This window comes from Gadus chalcogrammus, chromosome 14, assembly GCF_026213295.1.
Source record: "Gadus chalcogrammus isolate NIFS_2021 chromosome 14, NIFS_Gcha_1.0, whole genome shotgun sequence".
In the NCBI taxonomy this organism is placed as follows: Eukaryota; Metazoa; Chordata; class Actinopteri; order Gadiformes; family Gadidae; genus Gadus; species Gadus chalcogrammus.
This window is the reverse complement of record NC_079425.1, coordinates 11,606,025-11,630,693: the sequence shown is the minus strand read 5'-3', so window position 1 is coordinate 11,630,693 and position 24,669 is coordinate 11,606,025. Positions and strand designations below refer to the sequence as shown.

Genomic DNA, 24,669 nt, shown 5'->3' with positions numbered 1-24,669 from the left:
GTGTGTGTGTGTGTGTGTGTGTGTGTGTGTGTGTGTGTGCGTGAGTGCGCGAGAGTGTATCAACATCTCCAAGATTTGAAGAGACAATGGATTGAGTAATGATGGTTCCTAATAGACTGCAAGGTACGTGTGTTTCCTAAGCTTGAGCAGTGCACTGGAGTGAGATGTAAGGGCTGCATTAGCTGGTTCCCCATACGGTAGTGTTTGTGTATGCGACCGAGAGACTATAGAGAATTAGAGATTGCATTTGCAGTAATTTCTCCCTGGAGAGAACGAAAGAGGGCGAGGGGAATTGCCAAGATGCAATAGGTAAGTGCTTGGAAGGGGTGCGATTATGTCCAAAGAGGTAGAGAGGCAGAGTAAGCCATAGAGTGCTGTGTAGGGTGCTTCTTCATGGTAATGATTAGTACAATTTGTCTGGTCTTACAGGATCCTGACTTGGACCTTTGGCCATTTTATTAAAAAGCCGCCTATTGCCAATTCACTTTTGCCTCTAATAGATAACACTGTCAGTGTGTACAAGATGTTGTTAAGGTCACACATGACTTCAGGTAATTTCAAGTTTTTATTTCTCAATCATTTTCTTACATTCATTTTGTAAAGCAATCTTAATCTGTTGTCCGTCTGTCCGTCTCCATGAGTGTCTATTTCGCAGCCTCTAATCACAGTTGCAGTCTTAACCAGCTGTCTCTGAGAAATAAAGAGGTGAGGCCTTCCGGTAAATGTGTAGAAATACAATCAGTGAGGTTGGAAGAAGTGATACAGAAATATAAAAAATATGAATGATTACAGAGGAGTAATTTATAATTAACATTATTATGAGTAGTAAAAAAAAAGTAGTAAAAAATCAAAAGTAAAGAGGAAATCAAAGACATGAGATATCAGTGGATAGATTCTGCTGTGGTAGCAGGATTTTAATTATGTAGCATGTTGTGTGGAAATCCGTGCAAAAAAGAGACTCCTGGGGAACTGCTGTCTATTAAAACAGCATTTTTTTCTGCAGTGTTTGCACTTCTTTGTATATATGTTTATTTCTTTGTCCCATTTATCGCCAACATCATTGACACCCTTATTCGCCATTAGACAGAAAGTCCACCACTTTCGGTGTTAGACAAGTTCAAGGGTGCTGGCTAGTGTTGATACTCATAATGTTCAGCAGGAGCACGTTTGACACGTAGTAAGCTGAGATCAAGGCACAGTAAATACAGGTGTCGGTATTATCTCTTGTATATCATCAGCATACACACTCAACAAGAACAACATAGAAAAGACACACAGACACGACACCACACATGAGCCCCTATAAACGGTAATGGGAATGTGCTCAATGACCTTGACACGTGACATACTTTTCTGATTTCTAGACAAGGTATTCATGTGTAAGCAAGTAAGAAAATAAATATTGAGCTGGCATTTCATGAATTTCCCTGTCTTTATGTGTGTGTGTGTGTGTGTGTGTGTGTGTGTGTGTGTGTGTGTGTGTGTGTGTGTGTGTGTGTGTGTGTGTGTGTGTGTGTGTGTGTGTGTGTGTGTGTGTGTGTGTGTGTGTGTTTGAGGGCATATCTGTGTATTTTTATATTTGCATGTGTTTGTGCATGTGGGCGTGTGTGCTTACATGTTTGTGTGCATTGACTCAGAACATACTGGTCTAGTTCGGACCAGACTGGTAAGTGCAAGGCTGTGGTTGCCTCGGATGGCCTTTTTTCCTGCAGATGCTCTGGAAACTAACCAAAAAAAACGGCCAGGGAGACTTCATCACACAGCCGCCTCTCAGAGAACCGCTCCTGGCCACTGTCCACGCAATACACACATCCCCAGGATGTTCTGATGAAACCCATCCGAAGCTGTTGACTCAGCAGCATGCAAGAAAACGCAGGCGTTGCAAAGGGAGAGACTGTCCCCTCAGATAGCAGAGCAACACCACATCAGCTAAATTAAGCCAGATGCTAATAAGTCAATTTTGTCAACATTTGAAATACAAAATGTTGACAAAATAGTTAAAGATAACCGACCGAACCTCGAATGTGGGTGGGTGCAGTGTGTGATTCTGGTCTCTTACACGCTGTAGAGCTGGGATTTGAACCATATCATTCTCAATGGATCGACCAAGTGATTCAACTTGTGCAGGGCCCATGTACTGTAGGAAAGTTCTGGAGGGTGAATAATTTGTTTGCTATCTCTGTCCTGACAGCTTTCACTCTGCGCTAACCCATTCTGACAATGTGGCTCAAATGTCACTCAAGTCACTATCTGATTGACGGCACACAGAGATATTTTGTGCAAAGAAATGCGTGTGTTTATGTGTGTGTGTGTGTGTGTGTGTGTGTGTGTGTGTGTGTGCGTGTGCGTGTGCGTGTGTGTGTGTGTGTGTGTGTGTGTGTGTGTGTGTGTGTGTGTGTGTGTGTGTGTGTCCTCTTGCCTCATTAAGAGGCAATATTGAATGTCTGTGTGTGGGTGTCCGTGTGTACGGGCACTCGCATCTTGTTCTGTTCCACGTGTAACCACGCAAACAGTCAGACTTTAGCAATTCTCCTTGCCAGAAGGTGCTAAAATCGCTAGGCGAATCTCCCTCCTCCCTTCCTGTCAGCCTGACTCACAACACAAACAGCCCTTATTTATCCCGTGGTTTTATGTTGATTCTCCCAGCCACTAAGAGACACAGCAAGACCAAACACAGCAGTAGGCTTGGAGGCAAGGTTGTGACACTCATCATTGGGCCAATCTGAGTATGCTTACTGAACACTGGCCACTGAACTGTATACCGGCCCATCAAATCAAGGAGCTCTGTGGGTTGTCAACCAAACTGTCCCCACCATAATAAAAGAATGAAAGCTCCCAATAATATAGTAGGATAATTAGAGAAATATCTTGAATCATTTTGCGATGAAAATGAATGTATCTCGCACCATCGGTGGGTGGGTGGCCAACCACATAGGCTTTGAGAGCTCCATGTTGGGGACGGATTCAAATAGCCTCCCATTTTAATTTGGAAAACACAAGGCTGTATTGATGCTGCTCACCTTAATGCACGTGACATGATGCTATCTACCATCTGTGAATATATCAGAACAAAGAGCTCATACAGGGAACCAGCCTGAGAACAAGAAAGAGAGAGTGTTAAACCAACGGTTAAATACACCGTTTTTATGTTCTAATGTCAGGTCAATAGCTCTCTATATTAAAATTTGCCTGTGGGCTGTCTTGTTATATTTTGGCACTTATCAAACTGTTCAATCAGGCTATTTTAAGCCAGTCGGTCTATCAGCCTGTTGTTTTTCAAATGGATATCGGAAACTATAGAAGAATAATGTTATTATACAGCAACATTCAAAAATATCACCTTTGAAGCAGTATAAGTGACGTCTATGGTCCCATGAATCTTTTTCCTTTGTAATTGAAACACATTTGATTAACCAGCCCTTATCTACAATGATGCTCACAATTATAATGTTAAACAAAATGAGCTCCCTAGTGGCTGATGCAAATAGATGCTACAAGGAAAGCAGCCCATAAAACAACCCAATTACAGTTGCTTCAGTGTGTCCATCAGTTCAAAGCAGGCAGGCCTTTGCAGTTGTGCAGTGGAGATGTTTAAAGGGCACATATAGAAAACCGTCCAATGCAACGCATTGGAATATGAATTATTGATACATTTCAACATAGACATATTTAGATATCCACTGAGGTGTTTGCAGTTGTTTATCACTCAATTGAGGATTCATTCAACAGATTACAGAGACTAACAGATGAGGGCCCGACATCCCTAGTTGGTTTGTAAATGCCACAGCTGGCTTATTATCTGTACATGAGAAGTAATTTTGCTTTAAACCACAACTCAAAATGCCTCTCATGTTGAATTGTGATTAAATGTCAGTCGTTTCGTGGGGGCTAGGGTTTCCCTTTTTTATTTTTCTGCAATGAATTCACATAAATAAAGATAAAGAGACAAAGAGAGAGACAGGGGGGGGGCTAGAAAGAAGATGACAGCATGGTTACTGCATAGTCACAGAGCTGTCTACTTTAATTAACTTAGTATAAGTAAGCAGGTGGTCCTTTTCTTTTGATTCCAGACTGTTACTGAGCCCCCACTGAGTGTAGCCCACTGGGCATCGTATGTTGGTCTGTCTGTCTGTCTGTCTGTCTGTCTGTCTGCCTGTCTGTCCGTCTCTCTGTCTTCCATCCATCCAACCATCCATCGACACATCTAACCTTTCCTCTAATTGTGTAGGGTCAAACTGAAAATTACGAAGCTAATAACTTCCCTTGAGCTTTGATCATCATAGCTGTTATCTGTTGTGTAATTTCTAGCTGGGTGGCGTCTAAAATAAACCAATTCCCTGTGTTGTTGTCCTCGTCGCTCTTCTCCTCCTCCTCCTCCTCTGCCTTGTAAGACGCGTGTTTACCCTGCTGGCAGCGAACGCTGCAAAAGACACTCACAGCCGCTCTTTGATGTCCCTGCTCTTTGTGAATTCGGGCCAGTGAGGCTACTGTGGTCGTTTGCGGCGTAATGGGACGGTGTACCAGGGGGGCAGGCAGATCCACACACAGGCACAGTCGACTCACTTATCGTTGAGAATAGCGCGTGCAGCCTACAGCTGTTTGATGTTACCCAGACGGCCGGGCGTTTCTCCGGTAGCTCATGCCGCCAACACACCCAGCCTCCGCCCTTCTTCCACACAATGCGGTTAGCTTCCAAGTCAGGGAAGTGGAGGACTTTTGGCTTCGCTCATGTTCTAACCTTTATAGATCCAATAACATGGACTCTTTTTTATGATTTTGAAATGGAGTTTATCACCACAGAGTTCCTTCCCTCCAGAGGAAACAGTGAAAGCCACAATTTGGTTATATTTTAAATGACCAAATGTTTTTTTTTGTGTGTGTGCTTTTTGTAGTGATAGTATAAGTAATAGAAGTAGAAGGCTAGAAATAGTAGAAGGAAACCGGACTAACCCGCGTAAATCAAAATCCTGTTCATTAAATATGATTAACGAATGAAGAGGGAAAGCATTACATCTCGGCATACATACAAGATTCTGATAAATTGACGAGGCGTTTCATCAGCCTGGGGCTGAAGGACTGCCCTGACTCATCTCTTCCTCTCGCTTCATCTGTTTGTTTAAAGTAATAAACACACATTATGAGATTCACAATCTGTTGGACTAACCAAAACATTTCCTCCCTCTCCCCATTCCTCCCTACATTTTTCCATTTTCTCTATCTGCATGGCTCCATCTTTAAATCTCTTCTTTCCCTTCTGTTTATCTGTCTCTATATCTATGTCTGTTTCTTCTCTCTACATCTCTCCTGCTCCATCTCCCTATCCTTCTTGCCTCTCACTTCATCTCTCTCTCACTTTCTCTTCCTCTTTCTCCCTCTCTCTGTTTCTCAATTTGATTAAGAAATGTTCCTTATTCGCATTAAATAAAAAATGTTGTGTATTGTATTGTATTGTAATCTCTCTCCTGCTTAATCTCCTTCTATCTCTCTACACGTCTCACTCTCACTGTATCTCTCTCTCCGACTCTTTGCAGGCCAGGAGAGCTTCAACTCGCGGTCCCTGGCCATGCAGGCCCAGAAGAAGATCCTCAGCAAGATGGCCACCATGGCCGTGGCCAACCTGCTGACGGATGACACCAGCAGTGAGATCCTGGACGAGCTCTATAAGGCCAGCCGTGAGTTCACCAAGAGCAAGAAGGAGGCCCACAAGATCATCAAGGACGTCATCAAGATCGCCCTGAAGATAGGCGTCCTCTATCGCAACCACCAGTTCAACACGGACGAGCTGGACACGGTGGAGCGCTTCAAGAAGAAGATGAACCAGGCAGCCATGACGGCGGTGAGCTTCTACGAGGTGGAGTACACGTTCGACCGGAAAATTCTGTCGGAGCTCCTGCTGGAGTGCAGGGACCTGCTCCACTCGCTGGTGGAGCAGCACCTGACGGCACGCTCGCATGCCCGCATCGACCACGTCTTCAACCATTTCGCCCATGGTGACTTCCTGGCCGAGCTGTATGGCGACGGGGAGGAGTACAGACTGAACCTCCGGAAGATCTGCCTGGGCGTTAACAAACTGCTGGACGAAGGAACACTTTAACCTCCTCCCAGCTCCTTCACACTGAGCCTCCTCCAGCGCTCTGCTTCTGTTTCTGTTTCCCCCTCTGTGGGTCTTCTAGTTATTGCCATTGTAAAATGTGCAGTTCCCACTCTCTACTCACCCTTGTCTTTCCCCTCAATCCTGTATTCCCCACCTAAACCATTTACAAACATGTCCCTCACCAGGCTCTCTCCTCTATTCTTTTCACCAGTCTCTATTTCGTCCTTCTCTTCCCACCACCATAGTCTGTTCAATATGTTGTTCCGTTGAATCCAGTTGCATCCATTTCTATTGGATTGGTGTTGTGCCTGTCTAAGAGGACTATAGACTCTCTGAATGCCGACCCAGGATTCCAAAGTAGAAGTCCTGCCATATTTTAGCTCCGCCCTTGCACAGAGACTGCTTATTGTACTCAAACGTTGTACTTGTGGGTTGTGCCAAAAAGCTCATCAAGATGGGTGAGCGCGAGAGGCCTTTTACTTTGTGAACCTGGAGGTCCCATTTCTAAAGCCTGTACCACAGATCTCCTCAGTTTGCCTTATGTGCTTTATGTACTTCCTTGTGTTACTCAACATGCATTCTCTCCAGATTGCTGTGTCAGTATCTTCCAAGCATGACGCTGAATGGTTTAGACAAAATCAACGTGGAAGTGCAAACAATTCTCTCACAGATTGCCATTATAAATGATTCAAACAAATCGTGATGTTTATAGATAAGGCCAAACAAATGAAATTCCATAAATGTGTAATTGTACGGTGTAATAGTGCTGTAAAATAAGTAAGAAATAAAAAAATTCTAGTAGATGTTTAGTTCAAACCGTAGCGTCCCTGTATGACTTGAATCTCAAGCCTTTGGTTGGGGGGGAAATTGCATTTTGTATCTGAGTCTTTAGGGATGTTTTGCCTGCCATCTTTCCTCCTTTGTATATGTGTGTGTGTGTGTGTGTGTGTGTGTGTGTGTGTGTGTGTGTGTGTGTGTGTGTGTGTGTGTGTGTGTGTGTGTGTGTGTGTGTGTGTGTGTGTGTGTGTGTGTGTGTGTGTGTGAAAGAGAGAGAGGGAGATTTTTGGGGTATTTTATGTCTGTGTATATCTTCTCTGCAAGAGTGTACCTCTTTTGTCTTTTATTAAAGATTCCATGTAAATGAGTGAAAGTAGTCGTTTCTTTCACTTTTCTTCTAACCTCGTTTTCTTCTAACCTCTTAAGGTCTGTTGATATGCATACCACTTTGAAAAAAGAAAGCAAGCCTTAATGTGTCTTGAGAACTTAGTGCAAATAAATGACTTTTGTATTCCAATTCCACTGGCGTACATCAAAACAAAACCAAAGTAGTACTATATTTTTTGGTCCACCCGTCCATGTATGTTGTGTCTACTCTATATATGATTGCGTATACAGAGCCCGTTACTCTGTGTTCTGGTGGATCCAGATTGCGGCACTCAACATCGGGGGGAACTCACATTGTCCTCCAGTGGTGCGATGATACTCAGCAGCCTTGTGTTTGAAAATAAACATATATGCGGCAGTATAATACAAATATGGACAAAGTATCATCTGAAAATGCTCTACATTCATCTGAACGATCCAAACATTAAAAATGCATGATTACACTGATTTATGTTGGCTAGACATTTCGAATCGGCATAGGGAATCTCTAAATAGTAATTCCTAGTCCATTAGCTCCAAGTGGGTCCATTTGTTCGGTTGTTTACAACAGAGAGGAATAACAATGCTGATATAGGAAACAGTCAGGGTAAAACATAGAACAGTCAGACCACCTAGTGGCCATTAACATTCAAATGCTCTCTTAAATCAGGTTGGATACGCTCACATGCATCAACTCATCCTGTGCTTAGGCTGGAACTGTGGTGTTTTTTTTGCATAGAAAGGAACTTTATGACGATCACTCTCTGTACATTCGTAAATAGTGTAGCTTCGATTTTTTGCTCTGTTCTTTTTACCCTGCTTCTTCTCTCTAGCTCCTGGTCAAGTGTTTATGAAGTTGATCCCTTCCACACAGATTGCATTAATGGCACGCAATAGGAATGGGTTAAGGGGCTTAGAGAGAGACCACCCACATAAGGAGACAGATAGGGTTAGGGTTAGACAGGGAGAGGGAAAGTCAGACAGAGAGAGACAGAGTTAGATAGGCATACAGACAGAGAGACAAAGAGAGCAAGAGAGAGGGAGGGAGAGAGAGCCACAAAACAACATCTGCTGCATGTTTTATATTATAAGAGTTAAATAAAATAGAAAGTCACACAATTCAGGAATTATTACATTTTTGTCAATTTTTTTATATTAAGCATTGGATCACCTTAGTATAAAGGAGGAAAAGTGGGAACTGTCACCACCTTGTGGGAACAATCTATAATTCCCCTTAAAGTCAGCTGCTGATTACTACATGTTGACACACGGAAGCACTGAAAACCAAATAGGCCTACATTTAATTTGGGTACAAAGGGAGGCCAGTGTTTTGGTCTACGTAGGCTGATCGTCAATTACAGAAACGTATGGAAATATAATGTAAAACCCACTGCTGGTTATGTCTGGTGTTAAGTTACTGTTATGAGAAGACACGGAACCTTTCTAAATAAACCTTGAGGCAGTTGATAACCATTTGGAGTGGAACATGCTTCACCATGTGATGACACCAATGGTTTAAAAATGTTTTACGTAACTATAAAATAAACATCAGTTATACCCTTTGCTTTAACTTTCTCCAAATCCCTCTAGATTATTGGTAGGCCCATATAACATCCCTGGAATATTCTTTATATCACTAGGTTAACATTTGAAATACGGCTATTTTGAAGCCAAGGAGGGACATCATTTAGTTATACACCCATCAGCCAAGGTTTATGGTTTCAGGTGACCGGAGTGATGTTGGCAGAATATAAAGTGAAAGCGAAATAACGTATTTTGAGAGCACATTTTATATCTTTGGAAGGTCGGTTAATGGAGGTTAATTTAAGATGTAAAATAACATAAAATGGTACTAGGCTAATAGTCAGGGAAATTATACATATATCAACAAGAATAAACATAACTATTGAATATCTCAAATATTAAAAGACAATGTCTGTATCTACATAATTTTGCAGTAGAAGCCTCACAGTTGAACCAATTCACTAAATTAAATTTGGCGATGTATAGTTTTAGCAAAATATCCCTGTAGCTAGTAGCATTGTGTTGCTGGACTCTTCGATTAACCCCAAGAGACATCAAGCAATATTTTCAAATAACAGGTTTGTGTTTTAAGCAAAAATAAAGAAATATTACTGAACTAAGTCATCCTCGAAAGTTATATTACTAAGCTGGCCATGCCATTCTCAGCTCTCGACCTTTGCTTGTCAACAGATTCTGGGATAATATTGTCAATGGATTTTAAATTTGCAGAAGCAGTTGCCGTGTGTTTTGCTGTCGTGTGAACTGCTAGTAAGAGTTACCAGGGCTATGTAACGAAGAGTGGTGCAAGTTTGTGTAAACGTTGTGTTTTGCCTCAGAGAGCAGCGATGAGGCTCTAGCCATGCCTAATACCTGGTGGATCTTTTGTTTTCTTGAAAGAAAACGCATATACACAATACTGATTTAATATTAGAATAATGTTTACAAGACAACAGCCAGGCTTTTTGGAAATGTTTTATATTTTACATCAAGCCAAAACTATTCAAGGCACCATGAAGTTATCTTTTGTAAATCATCACATTACGGTCACATTTTTCGTAATTCGTACATTGAATATAATAATTTTTCTTGGCATCAGGCTTAAGTTTTTCAAGGATTCAATATCTACAATGAGGTACACCTTAAACGTCCAATGCTATCAAAAAGGTCTTTCTAGAATTCGGTTCAACATTAATTACACTTGTACCTAAATGTTTAGGGAATTGTTTGGGGATTACAAGTTTTACTTTATAAATTATTTATTATTTATAAGGTTTATTTGGCAAAAGGCAGAGTATTGCCTTAGTATTGTGAAGAGTAGGTTCTAGATTACATTATAATCACAATGCTAATCATCGTACCTAACAGACCCATCACATTTCTCGTAAAGTATGACGAACACTTTCTGATTACAAGGCCAGTTATCACGCTATGTTCTCAGTAAAGGCTAAGCATTTAAAGCCAACACCTCATAGTCATCATTACAACCCAATCAGGGAACAAATAGTGCTTTAGCTGGAATCAAATACCTATCTTTTCCCTTTGTAATAGGGTAAAAATAATTTGTAAACAATTCAGCAATGGAAGTATTGACTTAACGGACAAACATTAACATGATGCAATAAAAAAAGTCAGTGACACCCCTTTGTTATCAGTAGTTATACCAGTCTTGTCAAAGGTCAGGCACAATACTGGAGGACAAAAGCATGAAAGCAGTAATACCTTAGCCTCTTTGCTCTTTTGTTAGCCCAGTCAATCCAGACATTATCATTACGATTCGGAAATACATAAAATCTAAACAAAACGAATGAGAACCTAAATTTAAAACATAAAGCTAAAATAGACGCTGCACCTCTCTCTCTCTTGATCAACTCTAGGCAGCATGGCACAGAGTCGAGACTGAGTGGAGACTGAGGAACACGATTCACCGCTAGTCCAGGAAGGTGAGTGCTGCCATGGTGCTGAAGCCCAGCAGGATGAAGAGCACCTTAAGAAGCTGCCTCTCGGGAGAGTTGAGCTCGTGCGGGAGGATCTCCATGAAGGTGATGTAGACGAAGGTGCCCGCGGCCAGGCCCTCCAGGACGGCCTGGATCAGAGCGCCCGACGGCAGCGCCGCCTCCGTCAGGCCGATGCCGACGGCGATGCCCAGCGGCGACATTGCGGCAAACACGCAAATGTAGGCGGCCACCCACGCAGGACGCACGGCGCTCTGCACCAGCTTCACAGACAGGCTGAACACGATGATGCTCTTGTGCACCAGGATGGCAATGCAGATCTCCAAGACCTAGATAGATTAGACAAGCAGACAATCAATCGTGTGGCCGCTCCCAATTGTTGTGCATTGGCCGCTCCCAATACACTTATGCATTGGGACTGCCTGGTTGGACTGTAAATGCCGAAATGTTATCTTCTTGTCAATTATCTTTGTTTTCTTTAGAGTAAATCAATTCCACATGCGCTAGTGTGGGACACTTGGTCAGCGTGGGAAGTTAGAATCCGCACAGGAAGTGGGAGACATGAGGACGCCATGGAAAGATGGACATGGTGCAAAATTATAAGCATTTATTATGACGCCATAATTATTGTTACCTTTTAAATAACATTAAAAGCATCCAAATTGGATCCAATGAAGAATAACTCGTTTTTACAATGAAAGTTATCTGGCAGTCCCCCCCAGCACATCAGCAGTTCACTTTAAGTAACGTGTGAAAGCACAAAGAGAGTCACATGATCTGCAGGAAGAGAAAAAAGCTCTTGTGGGAATAATTAACTTCACTGAATTCTCAGTGACCCATAAGTGGAAGTGAGGGTTCATTCGCGAGTTCAATGCAGAAGCTCATGTTCACCAGCGACATGCAGAAGTCCTATCTAGTCCAGAGACAGGGTAAGGCTCAGTTCTGCTTCCACTGGTGACATGGAGATATCACGTCATCCACAATTTGAATCGCAGAAAAATAGAATGCAAACATTAAACCGTTCCACGCTAATGAATATTGCAATATTAATAGAATGCCATACGAAAAAACACTGCTTGGTCTGACTGAAGCTATGAATGGCCACTGTTATTCAGTCAACACAGCAAACTCTGATGAGGATGAGACATGTGTGTTGACTACTCCTTACCTTGGAGTCAGTCCTCTGCAGGCCTATGGCAAGGCCCTCGAATATGGAGTGAAATGAGAGAGAGAGGAAGAGCATGAAGGAGCGGAAGGAGGAGTGGGCTTGGAAGTCCACATGCATGTGGGGCCCACTGTCCTCCAGGTCCTGGCCCGAGGAGTGCCCGTGCCCGTGCCCAGTATCCCGCCCATTTGCGGGAATGAGGGGAGCCCTCTCCTCATGGTCACCATGGGCATGTTGGCAGTCAAGTACAATTCTCTCCAAAATGAGGACCAAGAAGAAGCCTGAGGCTATGATAAATTCCGGGAGGGGGAAGCTGATCTGTTTAGGCAGAAATGTTTGAACAGTTTATTATACTTTCAACGAACGAGAGATAACAGGGTAGAACACTATGTTTGTCCTACAATGATTGAGTAAACACTTTTTTTGTTTCACATCGCATCAACACATTTGCCCAATTTCAAATAAAGTATTCCACACAATTTAAAGACCAGTGTGTAGTGTGTGTCCACAGCCATCCGTGGTCCTAACATTGCTTGACTCCAAAGCGACGTTTGTGACATACATGACCATTATGGAGCTCAGGAGGACATGTAACGTTACCTGTAATCCCCGAGCATCCAGCTCAGTGTTGATGTCTCCCAAGTAGTCTGGAATAATATCGAGCAGACATGCTGCCAGGAACACCCCTCCAGCAAAACAGCTGATTAAACTCAGAACCACTCGGTGGGTTCCTGGGGAAGCAAAAATCAATATTTCAACATAAAAATGTTACATAATAGGCAAGAGTCATTTGATCAGTGCAATCATTAACATAGATCTTTTTTTGTCAGGACTTCTAATGTCACTCATAAATCATTTCCTTTTAGAAGTAACCAAAATTAATTTGTCAGTTGGGAGGAGAGGCTACTGGAGCTCAAACTTTCATGAAAAATGTTGAGCAATTAACATGTCTAAGGTTTCTAGGAAGTCAAAAGCAATAACGTGAAGTGTAGAACCAACCTGTACCATTCCCGTTCCTGAACCATTTCAGCCGAGCAGGGATAAATCCAAATAAAAGAGTTAAAAATAGTAAAGCAACGAGAGCTCCGACTTTCACCTGCAGTAGATAGTCCATTTCTCTGGTGCAGTCAGCCGTGTCATCTAAAAGATCACAGTCGTACTTTCAGCCCGTAGACCCCTGTCAGTCTTGAAGAGAAGAATAACCATCTCATTTTGTTTGGGTCACGAGTTTGTGGTTTGCATGTCAGCAGGGTAACAGGAAGAAGATTAAAAAAACAAGGAGGGTATGTATACATTCGACCTGCCCGGCAGCTATGACTGAGACGACATATGACTGCAACTCTTAAGACCTTTTGTTATGCTTCTGCCTCTTCTTCAGAGGTTTACGAACGGACAACAGATTTATTACCGCCTCCACTAATGACCTATTAAAGAACTGCCACTAATGAGTAGTGACAACAAGAGTATGGACTGAGTCTTCTTCATTCGTTTATTTGGGGGCAACAAACCAACGTTAAAGGTGCAGAGCGCCACCTATGATGCAGGAGCTGGAATCACAATAGCTTTAGAACTCTACTTGATTTTCTGCTCCTGATTGATCAAATTGAATATAAGTAATATATTATGCCGGCTTCTTCTCATCATGTGTCACATATTGGGCAATTTAATAAACATTTTCAAAGAAAAAATCTCATTAAAATGTGTGCACTTGCCACTTACCATTATCCCTGCCCCCAACTAATAATATATACCACCTGTATGATCAAGTCTTGATCTATTCATTATTTTTTCTTCCTGCTTACTTTTCCCTAACATTATCTGTTGAAAACAATTTTTGGACACAAATTCCTTTCTGTTTCAACACTAGATTACTTTTCTCCTCTCTGCCATAGGTTATCAATAAATATATTGTAATTTAAGCCTTTCTTGGCATTCCTACCTGCACAATTGTTACCCTCTTCCCTACATGAGCTTGTGTCCAGCCAAATCTATCCCAAACCTGAGGATTCTCATTAAGCTTTAACAAATGTGCTGCAGATTCCGAGCAAGTACCCTATCTGGCATAACCATCTCCTTTTATCCAGGTTTTCTTCTTCTATAGGCGTGTCATCTTCTAATATTCATGTCAATATTTATCTGAGGGAACACCTATGATTGGACATTGCTTTTTTAATTTTTAAAAAAACATTTTATTGATTTGTTTGAGTTTTCTAGAGTCTTTCTATGTGGACTGATACGTAGTTAGTTATTAGAATTGTCTGGGCAGATTTCCAAATAATTTCCTTATTGAGAATATGCATCATGTTTATCTGGTGTGCTGTTTCTATTTAAGCACCTTTCTGATGACCTGCCTACAAGTGTTGGAACCAAGAAAGAAAAAACACAATAAGAATACAACCAGAACTGATCGAGATCAATACCTCAGTCGAGGAGAATTCAAGGTGTGTGTGTTGTGTGTAAAGAAAGCTGCAGGCATCAAGTCACTACAAAATTCTAATCAGCTTTATATTCAAAAGACCATCAACAGTCACTTCTGCCACAACTATGATTGCTTTTCTTATTATGTTCACATGGATTTATATAGGTAAGAGTTTTGGTAGAGGAAGAACATGTTTGGGGAAGATTGAGCTTCTGAGGTCATACTGATACATCAGAAACAGAGTAAAGGAGGCCTTTTGTACCTCACTTTTTATTTTCCGACATTATCTTTGTTTGTCACTATTTATTGATAACATGATATTAATTATCCTGTTTGTTTTAATATAAGAGATGGAACTGCATCAGTGACATGTCTGTACATTCTGTTTGAAGGGTTAAGAGTCTCTTTGTTTTTCAGAGCCCAGATTTGTCTCTTTCATTCTTATTTGAATGAAGTGATTAATCTCTATCACTGAGGGAAGTCATTGGAAACCATATAAATGGTTAGTTTGATAGGAGCATAAACTGGAGGGAGGGAAACTACCAACTTTTGTTGAGTCTGAAGGTCAGGTGTTGCTCACTATATTACAGCAGGATACTGCAGTCAACTTTGATTCAGGATTTATCATACAATTTAATGACTTAGATATGTATAGGTTGATTGCTATCTGTCTGTGAACACTTTTATTTTATTCATATTTTATTAAATAAGTTCTGTAAAAGACTAAATGCAAATATTGAATGTAAAAAATCTAAAATGTCTAATGTTTTGTAGCCTAATCCTACTTGGATTAGCATTGTGATACTACCGTAAGCATTACAACTGTGAAGTGTATTTAGAGGGGGCCCCAACCAGTAGGCTTGAATTACTGTTTATCCTAAAAGCCCCGGGCAGCAATGCCCCAGAGGCCGGTTACGAACAGGCACCTTTTGAACGAGCACTGCACTAGTGAGGGTAAAGTTCCAGTGTGTAATAGTTACACAAGTGGAGAGGTTGCAGTTTGCAACCAACTGAATCTCCTCACCCCTCCCTTCCCCACGCCTATGGTGGCCTGTACTGGCCTATATTGCCAGATTCTTAGTCTGAGGTCAACCGGATTGGACACAATAACAAACATACTGTGGTCAAGCGAAAGGCAACAAGGAGTATTTCTCTGTAGGGATCCTTTCCATAATGACATCATATAATGTGTGTCAGGTGATGTCAGTGCAGGGGAAAACAAGCACTTTAGAAGACACACATGGAAGGGCGCTTTTGCCCCAATGGATTATATTCCATCCTTTTTCACAAAATATGGCTGCAGTGTTGATGCTCAATACTGGAAAAATCTCAAAAATAGTTCTGAGATCTAAGGCTTTCCTGGTTCGGGATGATTATTTAACGTTGTATAGTCTCCTCCTTTTATTTGATCAAGACCTCTATCTGACAAATTTGCGGTTCCTTAGTAGGGGCTCACAGAACAGCATTTATAAAATAACCCACTTTACAATTGTTAACAAGATGATGAAAATTATTGTTTTTTCTGGATTGCATTTCCATTAGCTCTGTCAATTGTTATTTTAGTGTGATCAAAATACTTATATTTCATCTTAATATCACCCTGCAACTTTCAAATCAATTATTCTGTTAATATCCTTTTTAACTACTTGGAGCAATATAGTACAATATTAACTACTAACTGTTATAATAGTAGTATTAACTATTCATACTGTGAAAAGGCTTGCCCTTTTGTCAATTTTTTTTTACAATTATAAGATTTTCAATAGCTTAGTTTGACATCTTTTTTAATTATTTGTCATTGACAATGTAAAAAACATTATAGTCTCAATAAGAAGAGATGCATTGTCCCAAATTAAAGCATCTTGCTCATTTCTATCCACTGTCCCAAGGCAGGTAAACAAAACATAACAATATTCAGGTTAGAGTACAACACAGATGCACACACACACACACACACACACACACACACACACACACACACACACACACACACACACACACACACACACACACACACACACACACACACGCACACGCACAAACAACAACAACAACAACAACAACAACAACAACACATACACAGCCTGTAGTCCCCTACTGTAGTAGTGAGGCACGATTATATTTGATTCTAAAAAAAAAATCCATCATTGCCTCCATTCTGTGAAATCAATTTATTTCAGCAAATCTCATGCATTGTGGAGCCGAGACCTAAAATAGTGTTAATGGATATTAAGTCTTAATATTCACTTACTAAGTCCAGTATGTGAATACATATTTAATTATCAATTATTGAATGTGGTTTGCGTCCGTTGAGCACAAGCTGCCTATGCAGCCTTTGTAACTGCTGTAATGAAATAATTCCGCCGCAGAGGGCGCTTGCAAGCCAAAGACGCCAAGAATTACAGATGATCCGACCGTAGAAATAGAGGAGAAACAACGTGAACACAACACAAAGCACCGTTCACGTTCAGCCTTCAAATGTTCGTTTTTTCTTTCAGTTGTATTCGAGGAAAATAAACGGTAAATAGTTAATAATATTTGATTGAGATTGCAGTCTCTGACGATAGCATTGCTATCCCTATCGACAGAGAACATATAGTGTTGGATAGGTGTTTACTTCAATAATTAGTTTCGGAACTTGAAGAGTCTTACAATTTCTATGAATGTTTTCATTAATTGCGAAGACTTGGAAAAACCACGCATGAATGGCATCGCATAGCATTTGAGTTCATTCTGACGACTTCTCGCAATGTAGTAGTGGAGCGTGTGGGCGTGTCTCAAGTATTCCCGGGCGATCTTGTTATGTTGTGTTCACTTGCTCAATACAACAAATTTTATGTTTTGTTTTTCTTGCCAGAAATGTCTCAGAACAGTCTTCATGGCAAGTGGGCTGTCTCCAGCAGTGATGATGACGACGGCGAGGAGCTCCCTTCATCCAAGACGGTATCATCAGCTCACCCGACCGGAGTGACGGACAGCTACCAAAACACCCGTCCGTCCGTCTCATCCCAGAGCTCCAATCAGATTTACCACGCCCCCTTGTCCCCTGATACAGTCACAGAGGTGAAGGAAGAACCTGATGGTCCCTTCGATTTCCCGGGGTTGAAACCTGATGTGAAAGCGGAAGCCGATGTGAAGCCAGTTTGTCCAAACACAGCACGCGACAGCCAGTCAAATCCAGGGAAGTATGAATCACCTCTCAGTGGAAAGAGGAAAAAGGACCAGGAGGAGTCTGGCTGGGCTCTCTCTGATAGTGACGGTGATGATGATGCTGTGGGTCTTGGCAATAAGGCCAACAATCCAACCAGCAGGCGTGCTCCGAGCCCCAAAGCCAAGAAACCGAAGGTGGAGATAAACGAGCGGCCCCCTAGTCCCTACGGCCGTCAGTACTACATCGAGGAGACAGATGATTTCTTTGAAACCCATGTGCCATGTCTTAATGACACGTACAGGTTCTACCTCAACAAGGTGACCGGGCTCGACAAGAAGTACAACACTGGTGCTTTGCATATCAGAGGTGAGAGGTGGGCGTCTAGTCTGGTTTAGAGTAGGACAATTTTGATTAGTCTTATCCACTTTAAATGTTCCCTGATGGTTCAGAAGAGTTGCGGTTGTTGTATGTTTGTCATGCATCAGTTGTTGTTGTTGTTGTTTTTTGCTTAATTAATCGAATCGTTTCACCATTTAGATATCCTCTCCCCCCTGTTCGGGACATTAAAGGAATCCGTTCAGGTGAGAAATCGGCTAATTTGCCTACACCTTCTTGGTCTTTGGTCTTTCCCTGCAGTTTACATGTAACCTTGCTTCTTCCTCGCAGTTCAACTACTGTTTTGATATTCCCTGGATGGTCGAGCAGTATCCACCAGAGTTCCGGTAAGGTCTAGAAATGCATGCACTCATCTTTGTCTTCTTCTTTATTTTATCTTTGCGTTTTATACAACTGCTAGTCCTTTATCTTTAGAAAGAATTTGCTGATGCTGTATAATCATTTCATTATTTGTTAATAATAATCAATAGATGTATAATATAATAATACATAGCCTCAGACAAACAGCCCAAGTCAATTGTGGAATGAAGTACGCTGTGCTTCCAGGGACCTGCCGGTGCTAATCGTCCACGGGGACAAGAGGGAAGCCAAAGCTCGACTGCTGAAGCAGGCACAGCCCTTCCCACACGTGCGCTTCTGCCAGGTACCACTCAGACACAGAACCCCACCCACAAACACCCAGAACACCTAGAAACCATGTACACACAGAACCCAGTGATACAACAAACATTAAAGGCAGAGACCACAGGCACACAGAATAGCACGGACACACAGAATGTTAAGGGTTAGGGTTAGGGTTAACCCTAGAAACCATGCCTGTGTTTGTAGTGTTAGAAACACGACCATGGTTCCATGCGCGTGTTCATGGCATATAAAACCAGTAAGGCTTATGAGTTTACAGGCTAATATCACACACGCACGCACCCAAGATGCGAACACACACACAGGATTGGTGTTTAGTGTTTTTATTGCTCTGTATATACGGTAAGTTAAATGTTGTCGTTATTATAGCCAGCTAGGGCCATTCTAGGTATTAATTGATAGTCCATGTTGCCTCATCAGCTAATTTTATGGATGCTAACAACCATGTTTTTGTTTTGGACAGAGTTAACACACTGACATAAGTTATGTGAAGAATGTCTATCTTAAAGGCATTATATACAAATATGTCTATCTATATATACCCATACATATACTGTGTGTATGTATATATATATATATATATATATATACACATAAACATTGACAAATTTATTTTTTGCCACTTTGTTTTTCAGGCCAAGCTGGATATTGCTTTTGGTACTCACCACACGTAAGAGCTGATCCCTCCTAACAGAACCTGTACAACAAGGGAATAAATATGGATATAAAATATGAATAGACAATGTTCTTTGAAACTGTAATGGGTAAAAAAGTATATCTGTGCAAGAAAGTGTTCCCAGTGCAGGTTACAGTTGTTATACTAGTTGACAAAAGTGGGCGATGCATCCTGTGATGTTGCCGCAGGAAGATGATGCTGCTGTGGTACGAGGAAGGTTTCAGGGTCGTCATAACAACGTCCAACCTCATCAGAGCAGACTGGTACCAGAAAACACAGGGGTGAGTTGGTACTGGTAAGCCTTCTGCTATGGTCACGTTAATTGGTTTATGCTTTCCAGCTATTGCTGTTTCCTGTAGAAGAATTATGTTTTAGGAAGGAGCTGCAGCTGAGAATGATTAGAGGATTGAAACAAAACAGGCACCATCTATGTACTCACTTATCCTACAGACCTTTAATTTACAGATGGCTCTTATAATTCACAAGTCAAAATTTTGTATAAGACAATAAAGGTCATGGAATGCTTGAATCCGGCATCCTCAACATCACAAATAACAGTGTGATTACGATATACAGATGAAATATACATATAGATAAAAAATAACAATAAAGATAAGTGAGAGAATAAATATATTTATAGAAAAGTGAAAATGGCATGGTATTAAAACTCTTATTAGATGTCCCCTGATCCAGAACTTATGATGGCTGAATATGTACTGCTTGGTTTGTGTTTTTGCTGCTAGGTTGTGGCTGAGTCCTCTGTTTCCACGGTTACCAGACGGCAGTCCGTCCAGTGATGGCGAGTCTCCCACCCTCTTTAAGAAGGACCTGCTGGAGTACCTCGCCTCATACCGGGCACCAGAACTCGGAGAATGGATCCAACGCATCAGAGAGCATGACCTCTCCGAGACCAGGTGAAATACAAACACACCCTCGCATATAATGGTCATTCTTGAACGAGAATTAACGGATGCAAAACTCTAAGCTACTGTGTTCTTTTATGTAGGAAGTCCTTGGTAAACCAAATTTGTAATTCGCTTCAATTTAGGTTTGTTTAAGTGTTGTTGATTTCCAGTTTGCATGGTCATAGTGAATAGAAATGTTTTGAAGTCAACGATACACACCTTTTTGAATAAAGACCATTTTGGATGTTATTAATTGATGTCTACAAACATCTACAATTGGGAGTAAACTATTACCTAATTGACCAATGGCTCAAATCATAAGTGACCAATCACAGAGTAATCAACTTTTTGATTGACACAGTAGTACACTAAACTTAGGAAGATAAGTCTACAAGCCTTGCCCTGTTTTACCAATTAATGCAGATAGTGTGTGTGTGTGTGTGTGTGTGTGTGTGTGTGTGTGTGTGTGTGTGTGTGTGTGTGTGTGTGTGTGTGTGTGTGTGTGTGTGTGTGTGTGTGTGTGTGATTGGTCAGGGTGTATCTGATTGGCTCCACTCCAGGCAGGTATCTAGGCGACGACATGGATCGCTGGGGTCACCTGAGACTCAGAAAGGTAAAAACACTTCTTCGACTCACTTTCCTCTCTCTACTCTATTTATCATGCCCCTTCTTCTTTTGTTATTTGGAATATTTTTTCCTCTCCAGCTTTTATATGATCATTCGATTCCGGTTCCCGATGATGAAATCTGGCCAGTGATTGGCCAGTTCTCTAGTATTGGTTCCATGGGATTGGATAAGACCAAGTGGCTGGCAGGGGAGTTCCAGCGGACCCTCACCACACTCGGGAGGTCCTCTGTCCGCCAAGACCCCCCCATTCACCTGGTATGTTGTGCTAGTTTCCCTTTACGTTGACATTATTTTATAATATATGTATATATGGCCTCCTATAATCTAACTACAGGGTGAATGTGTTTTAAATAATTATAATTGTAGCTATACAGCAGTTCTGCCTTTTCATAATAATCTCATTACCTTGATGGCCCATGTGTTGTGTATGAAATAATAATTACTTTAAATCAATTATTCATGTTTTTTTATATATTCTCAAAAATGACTATAATAGCGTACTCCTTTATCATTTACTGCATATCTAAGTTCCATGTAATATTTTCTAAATAAAATCCATTCACTACAGTGCCGAAATAGGGGTTGGATCCGTCATATCAATAAAGTAGTGAGTGGCTGTTATGTGATGTCTTGCAGGTGTACCCATCTGTTGATGACGTCAGGAATAGTCTCGAGGGATACCCTGGTAGGTTGAGCATAAAGTTACACTCACACAGAAGTCTGGTAACATTCAGAGTTTCTAAGTGGCCAATGTGATCTAAGTAGCCACTGTGATACACATCCCTTCTATTTGCATCCTAGTTGGCAAAGGCTTACACAAAATATTTACCATTTGTTACCATTAACATTAACAGTTTAGTTCAACAGCCGTGTCCTCTTTAACACGCATACGTACGCCAATAATATTTAACATTTGTGTCATTTAAGGTTGATATCTCAATGTTTTGCATGGTAGATGGAGATAGGTAGAGTACAAATGTAGTTTTTAGTGGTATTTATGTGGTTCCTGCATCATACTAACAACAGTTTGTTCACTGCTATCTGTCTAAATGGATGGATTAGTTTAGTTGACTCAGAGAAGATATGGATTGACTGTCATTACGTGTGTCCACCAGCGGGGGGCTCCCTCCCTTACAGCATCCAGACAGCAGAGAAGCAGCTTTGGCTCCACTCCTACTTCCAGTAAGTCTAGTCCAGGGTTTACTTCCAATCTCCACCCACAATGTCTCTAAACCCCCAACAACTCACACTGTGTCTTTCAGCACATGGGTAAGTAGGATGTGTGAACATGTGTCTAACAGCAGTGTGTGTGTGTGTGTGTGTGTGTGTGTGTGTGTGTGTGTGTGTGTGTGTGTGTGTGTGTGTGTGTGTGTGCATCATCCGCCCCTTTGTCCACCCCAATGACATCAACATGAGATGATGTCCATTGTGCTCGGTTGAAAAATGGTCTCCCATATATACACTGGTGTGTCATGTGTATGGCACTATTGAGTAAAAAATAATTCATAATTAATTTTAACAGCCAATTCCATAAAGTCAAACAGATTGTGTTTGCGTGTGTGTGTGTGAGCAGCAGGTGGAAGGCTGATACGACAGGGCGGAGTCAGGCAATGCCACACATCAAGCTCTACATGCGAGCTTCTCCAGACTTCACAAAGCTAGCCTGGTTCCTCATCACCAGGTACGCCAACATGGCCGACTGCCATGTTGTTGCTACAAACTGGTGTTTAGCTATTCCCGTGGGGCTGTTATTATCCTTGTTTAACGTGTGTGTGGTGTGTGTGTGTGTGTGTTTCTTCAGTGCTAACCTCTCTAAGGCTGCATGGGGAAACCTGGAGAAGAACAACAGCCAGGTCATGGTCCGTTCCTATGAACTGGGAGTCCTCTACCTCCCTTCTGCCTTTGTAAGACACACACACACACACACACACACACACACACACACACACACACACACACACACACACACACACACACACACACACACACACACACACAACTTCAGCAGATTACTACATTTTATAACATAAACAGAGCAGTACTGGACATAAACATACAACCTATTCAGACGCAATATGCATAATGAACTTTCTTAATGGGATTGTATATCATTTCTGCTGCTAGAACATATTACACAAGATGTACTTAGATGACATTATGAAGTTTCATGTTATTATAGGAGTCGTAGCCTGCAACCACATGGCCACCAGTGAATATCTATCTGAAACTACACAGACAAGGTTATGCAAGTTTTATTCACTTCAGATTTATTCATGTTTTGTCACTGACATATGTCATTGACATGCCACCAAACGTAAAGACCCATTATCTTGACTAAAACAATGGATTTCTCTGGGTTTGAACATTGTTGGACACACGTTATAGCTTTAAATCATAACATTTTTATTAGAATAATGGACTCTCTCTTGTGTGCCCATAGTTAATAAGTTGGCTTCAGCAGATAATTGCAATCATTGGGAAACTTCTCATTATTTAAGACATGCCAGATTGACCGGACAGTTGGATTGACCTTGAAAACAAACTTATTAAGTGATCAAATACACAGAAAGCATTGAATGTTAGAGAGAGCAAGGAGATGTAAGGATATCAGTATTCCAAATGGCCTGCTGTTGTGAGAGCCAGCCCAATGTTTCAGTAACAAGCCTAAATGTCAAATGAGAATTATATATGTATATATTTCACAAGCGTCAAATAGATCTTTCTCTTCTGGCAGGACATGGCATTCTTTCCTGTCCAGAAGAATCCTTTTCCAGCCACCTCCTCCTCCAAGGCGTTTCCTGTGCCCATCGATTTGCCTCCTCAACCCTACCTTAAAACAGGTTAGAAGCTCTCCCTCTGTCTGTCTCTCCCTCTGTCTGTCACTTCCTCCGTCCGCCTGTCTGTCTTCAGTGTGTTTTGTATCTGTCTTTTCATATTGTGTTTTTGTACATGTTGTCCATGTGACTTACTATGTTTAATTATTCTTGAACATGCTATACATTGTATGTAAGAGCACACGTGAATTGCATTTGTTAATTGTGTGCAAGTGTCTTTCGGTTTCGTTTTGACTCTGTGTGGGTGTGGGTGTGTGTGTGTTGTGTATATTGTTGACGTTTTTAAGTATTGTATTTTGTCGGTAAAAACGTTGCTCTCTGTTCTCAGACCAGCCATGGATCTGGAACATTCCACACAATCAGTCTCCCGACACGCACGGAAACATTTGGGTCCCCTCCTAAATGGGTCCCTGGGGGCCAACACACACACACACACACACACACACACACACACACACACACACACACACACACACACACACACACACACACACACACAAGCAATGAGACACAAAAGCAATGAGACTGAGGCAAAGGTGCTACAAAAGCTAAGCGTTGTGCCAGTGAAGGTTGTGTTTGAACTTTTCTTCCGTTTCAACTGTTTATGTCTACCTTTTTCTCGATGCTTCTACAAATTATTATGATGTTTATGGTGCTTAAACTTGATTGCATTTGAAGAAGGCCCTGAAGGGCACATAGTTTGTGTAGAGACGTGTCTGTACGTATGTCTTTTTATCTGTGTCTTTGTCGGAATACCTACTTCATTTTTCATTTTAGCTGAACGAACCAATCATGTGATGTTAACGTTTTCATGTTTCGGTCGTAATTGTTTTGTCATGTTAACTTAGATTCATACATTTTCTAAAAAACATTAATAAAATATTTGTTAAAAATGTTTGTGTTATTATTTAGCAGAATATAAAATAAAGGTTGAATTTAACCCATACCATTGGCCAATTTGAGGATTGGATAAAAGTTAGTTGGACGATATTTGGGCACATTATGCCCACTTCTTTAAAAGTTCATTCTTAAGTTAATATTTAATGTGAATAAATAACAAATGTGGTAAGAATTTTATCTTTGGATCTTCAGGCAAAGGAAAATGTTGTAAATAATTCTTGATAGTTGTCTGAACTTGAAA

General features: G+C 41.2%; 3 protein-coding genes across 3 annotated transcripts in view; 2 read left to right on the top strand and 1 right to left on the bottom strand.

Annotated features, from left to right (window-relative positions):
• tnfaip8l3 (tumor necrosis factor, alpha-induced protein 8-like 3) overlaps positions 1-7,430 on the top strand; it is an 18,188-nt gene extending 10,758 nt beyond the window's left edge. Inside the window, exon 2 of the mRNA XM_056608481.1 lies at positions 5,532-7,430. Within this exon, the coding sequence (XP_056464456.1) occupies positions 5,532-6,094 (563 nt within the window). The 3' untranslated portion in view covers positions 6,095-7,430. The remainder of the gene's footprint in view (positions 1-5,531) is intronic.
• A 1,820-nt stretch (positions 7,431-9,250) lies between these two features.
• Positions 9,251-13,376, bottom strand: slc39a1 (solute carrier family 39 member 1). The gene is made up of 4 exons (XM_056608366.1): positions 12,878-13,376; positions 12,479-12,609; positions 11,882-12,196; positions 9,251-11,042 (listed from the first exon to the last, which is right to left on the bottom strand). Exons 1-4 carry the CDS (start codon positions 12,990-12,992, stop codon positions 10,689-10,691), a joined length of 915 nt encoding a protein of 304 aa, XP_056464341.1. The 5' UTR covers positions 12,993-13,376; the 3' UTR covers positions 9,251-10,688.
• Positions 13,377-16,705: 3,329 nt separating this feature from the next.
• tdp1 (tyrosyl-DNA phosphodiesterase 1) lies at positions 16,706-24,597 on the top strand. Its single transcript, XM_056607272.1, has 16 exons — positions 16,706-16,817; positions 17,155-17,814; positions 17,986-18,029; positions 18,115-18,170; positions 18,391-18,487; positions 19,122-19,156; positions 19,351-19,443; positions 19,906-20,076; positions 20,602-20,680; positions 20,773-20,949; positions 21,331-21,379; positions 21,810-21,876; positions 22,268-22,375; positions 22,496-22,598; positions 23,429-23,534; positions 23,857-24,597. The coding sequence occupies exons 2-16, from the start codon at positions 17,157-17,159 to the stop codon at positions 23,928-23,930; spliced, it is 1,917 nt and encodes a 638-aa protein (XP_056463247.1). The 5' UTR covers positions 16,706-16,817; positions 17,155-17,156; the 3' UTR covers positions 23,931-24,597.
• The last annotated feature ends 72 nt before the right edge of the window (positions 24,598-24,669 follow it).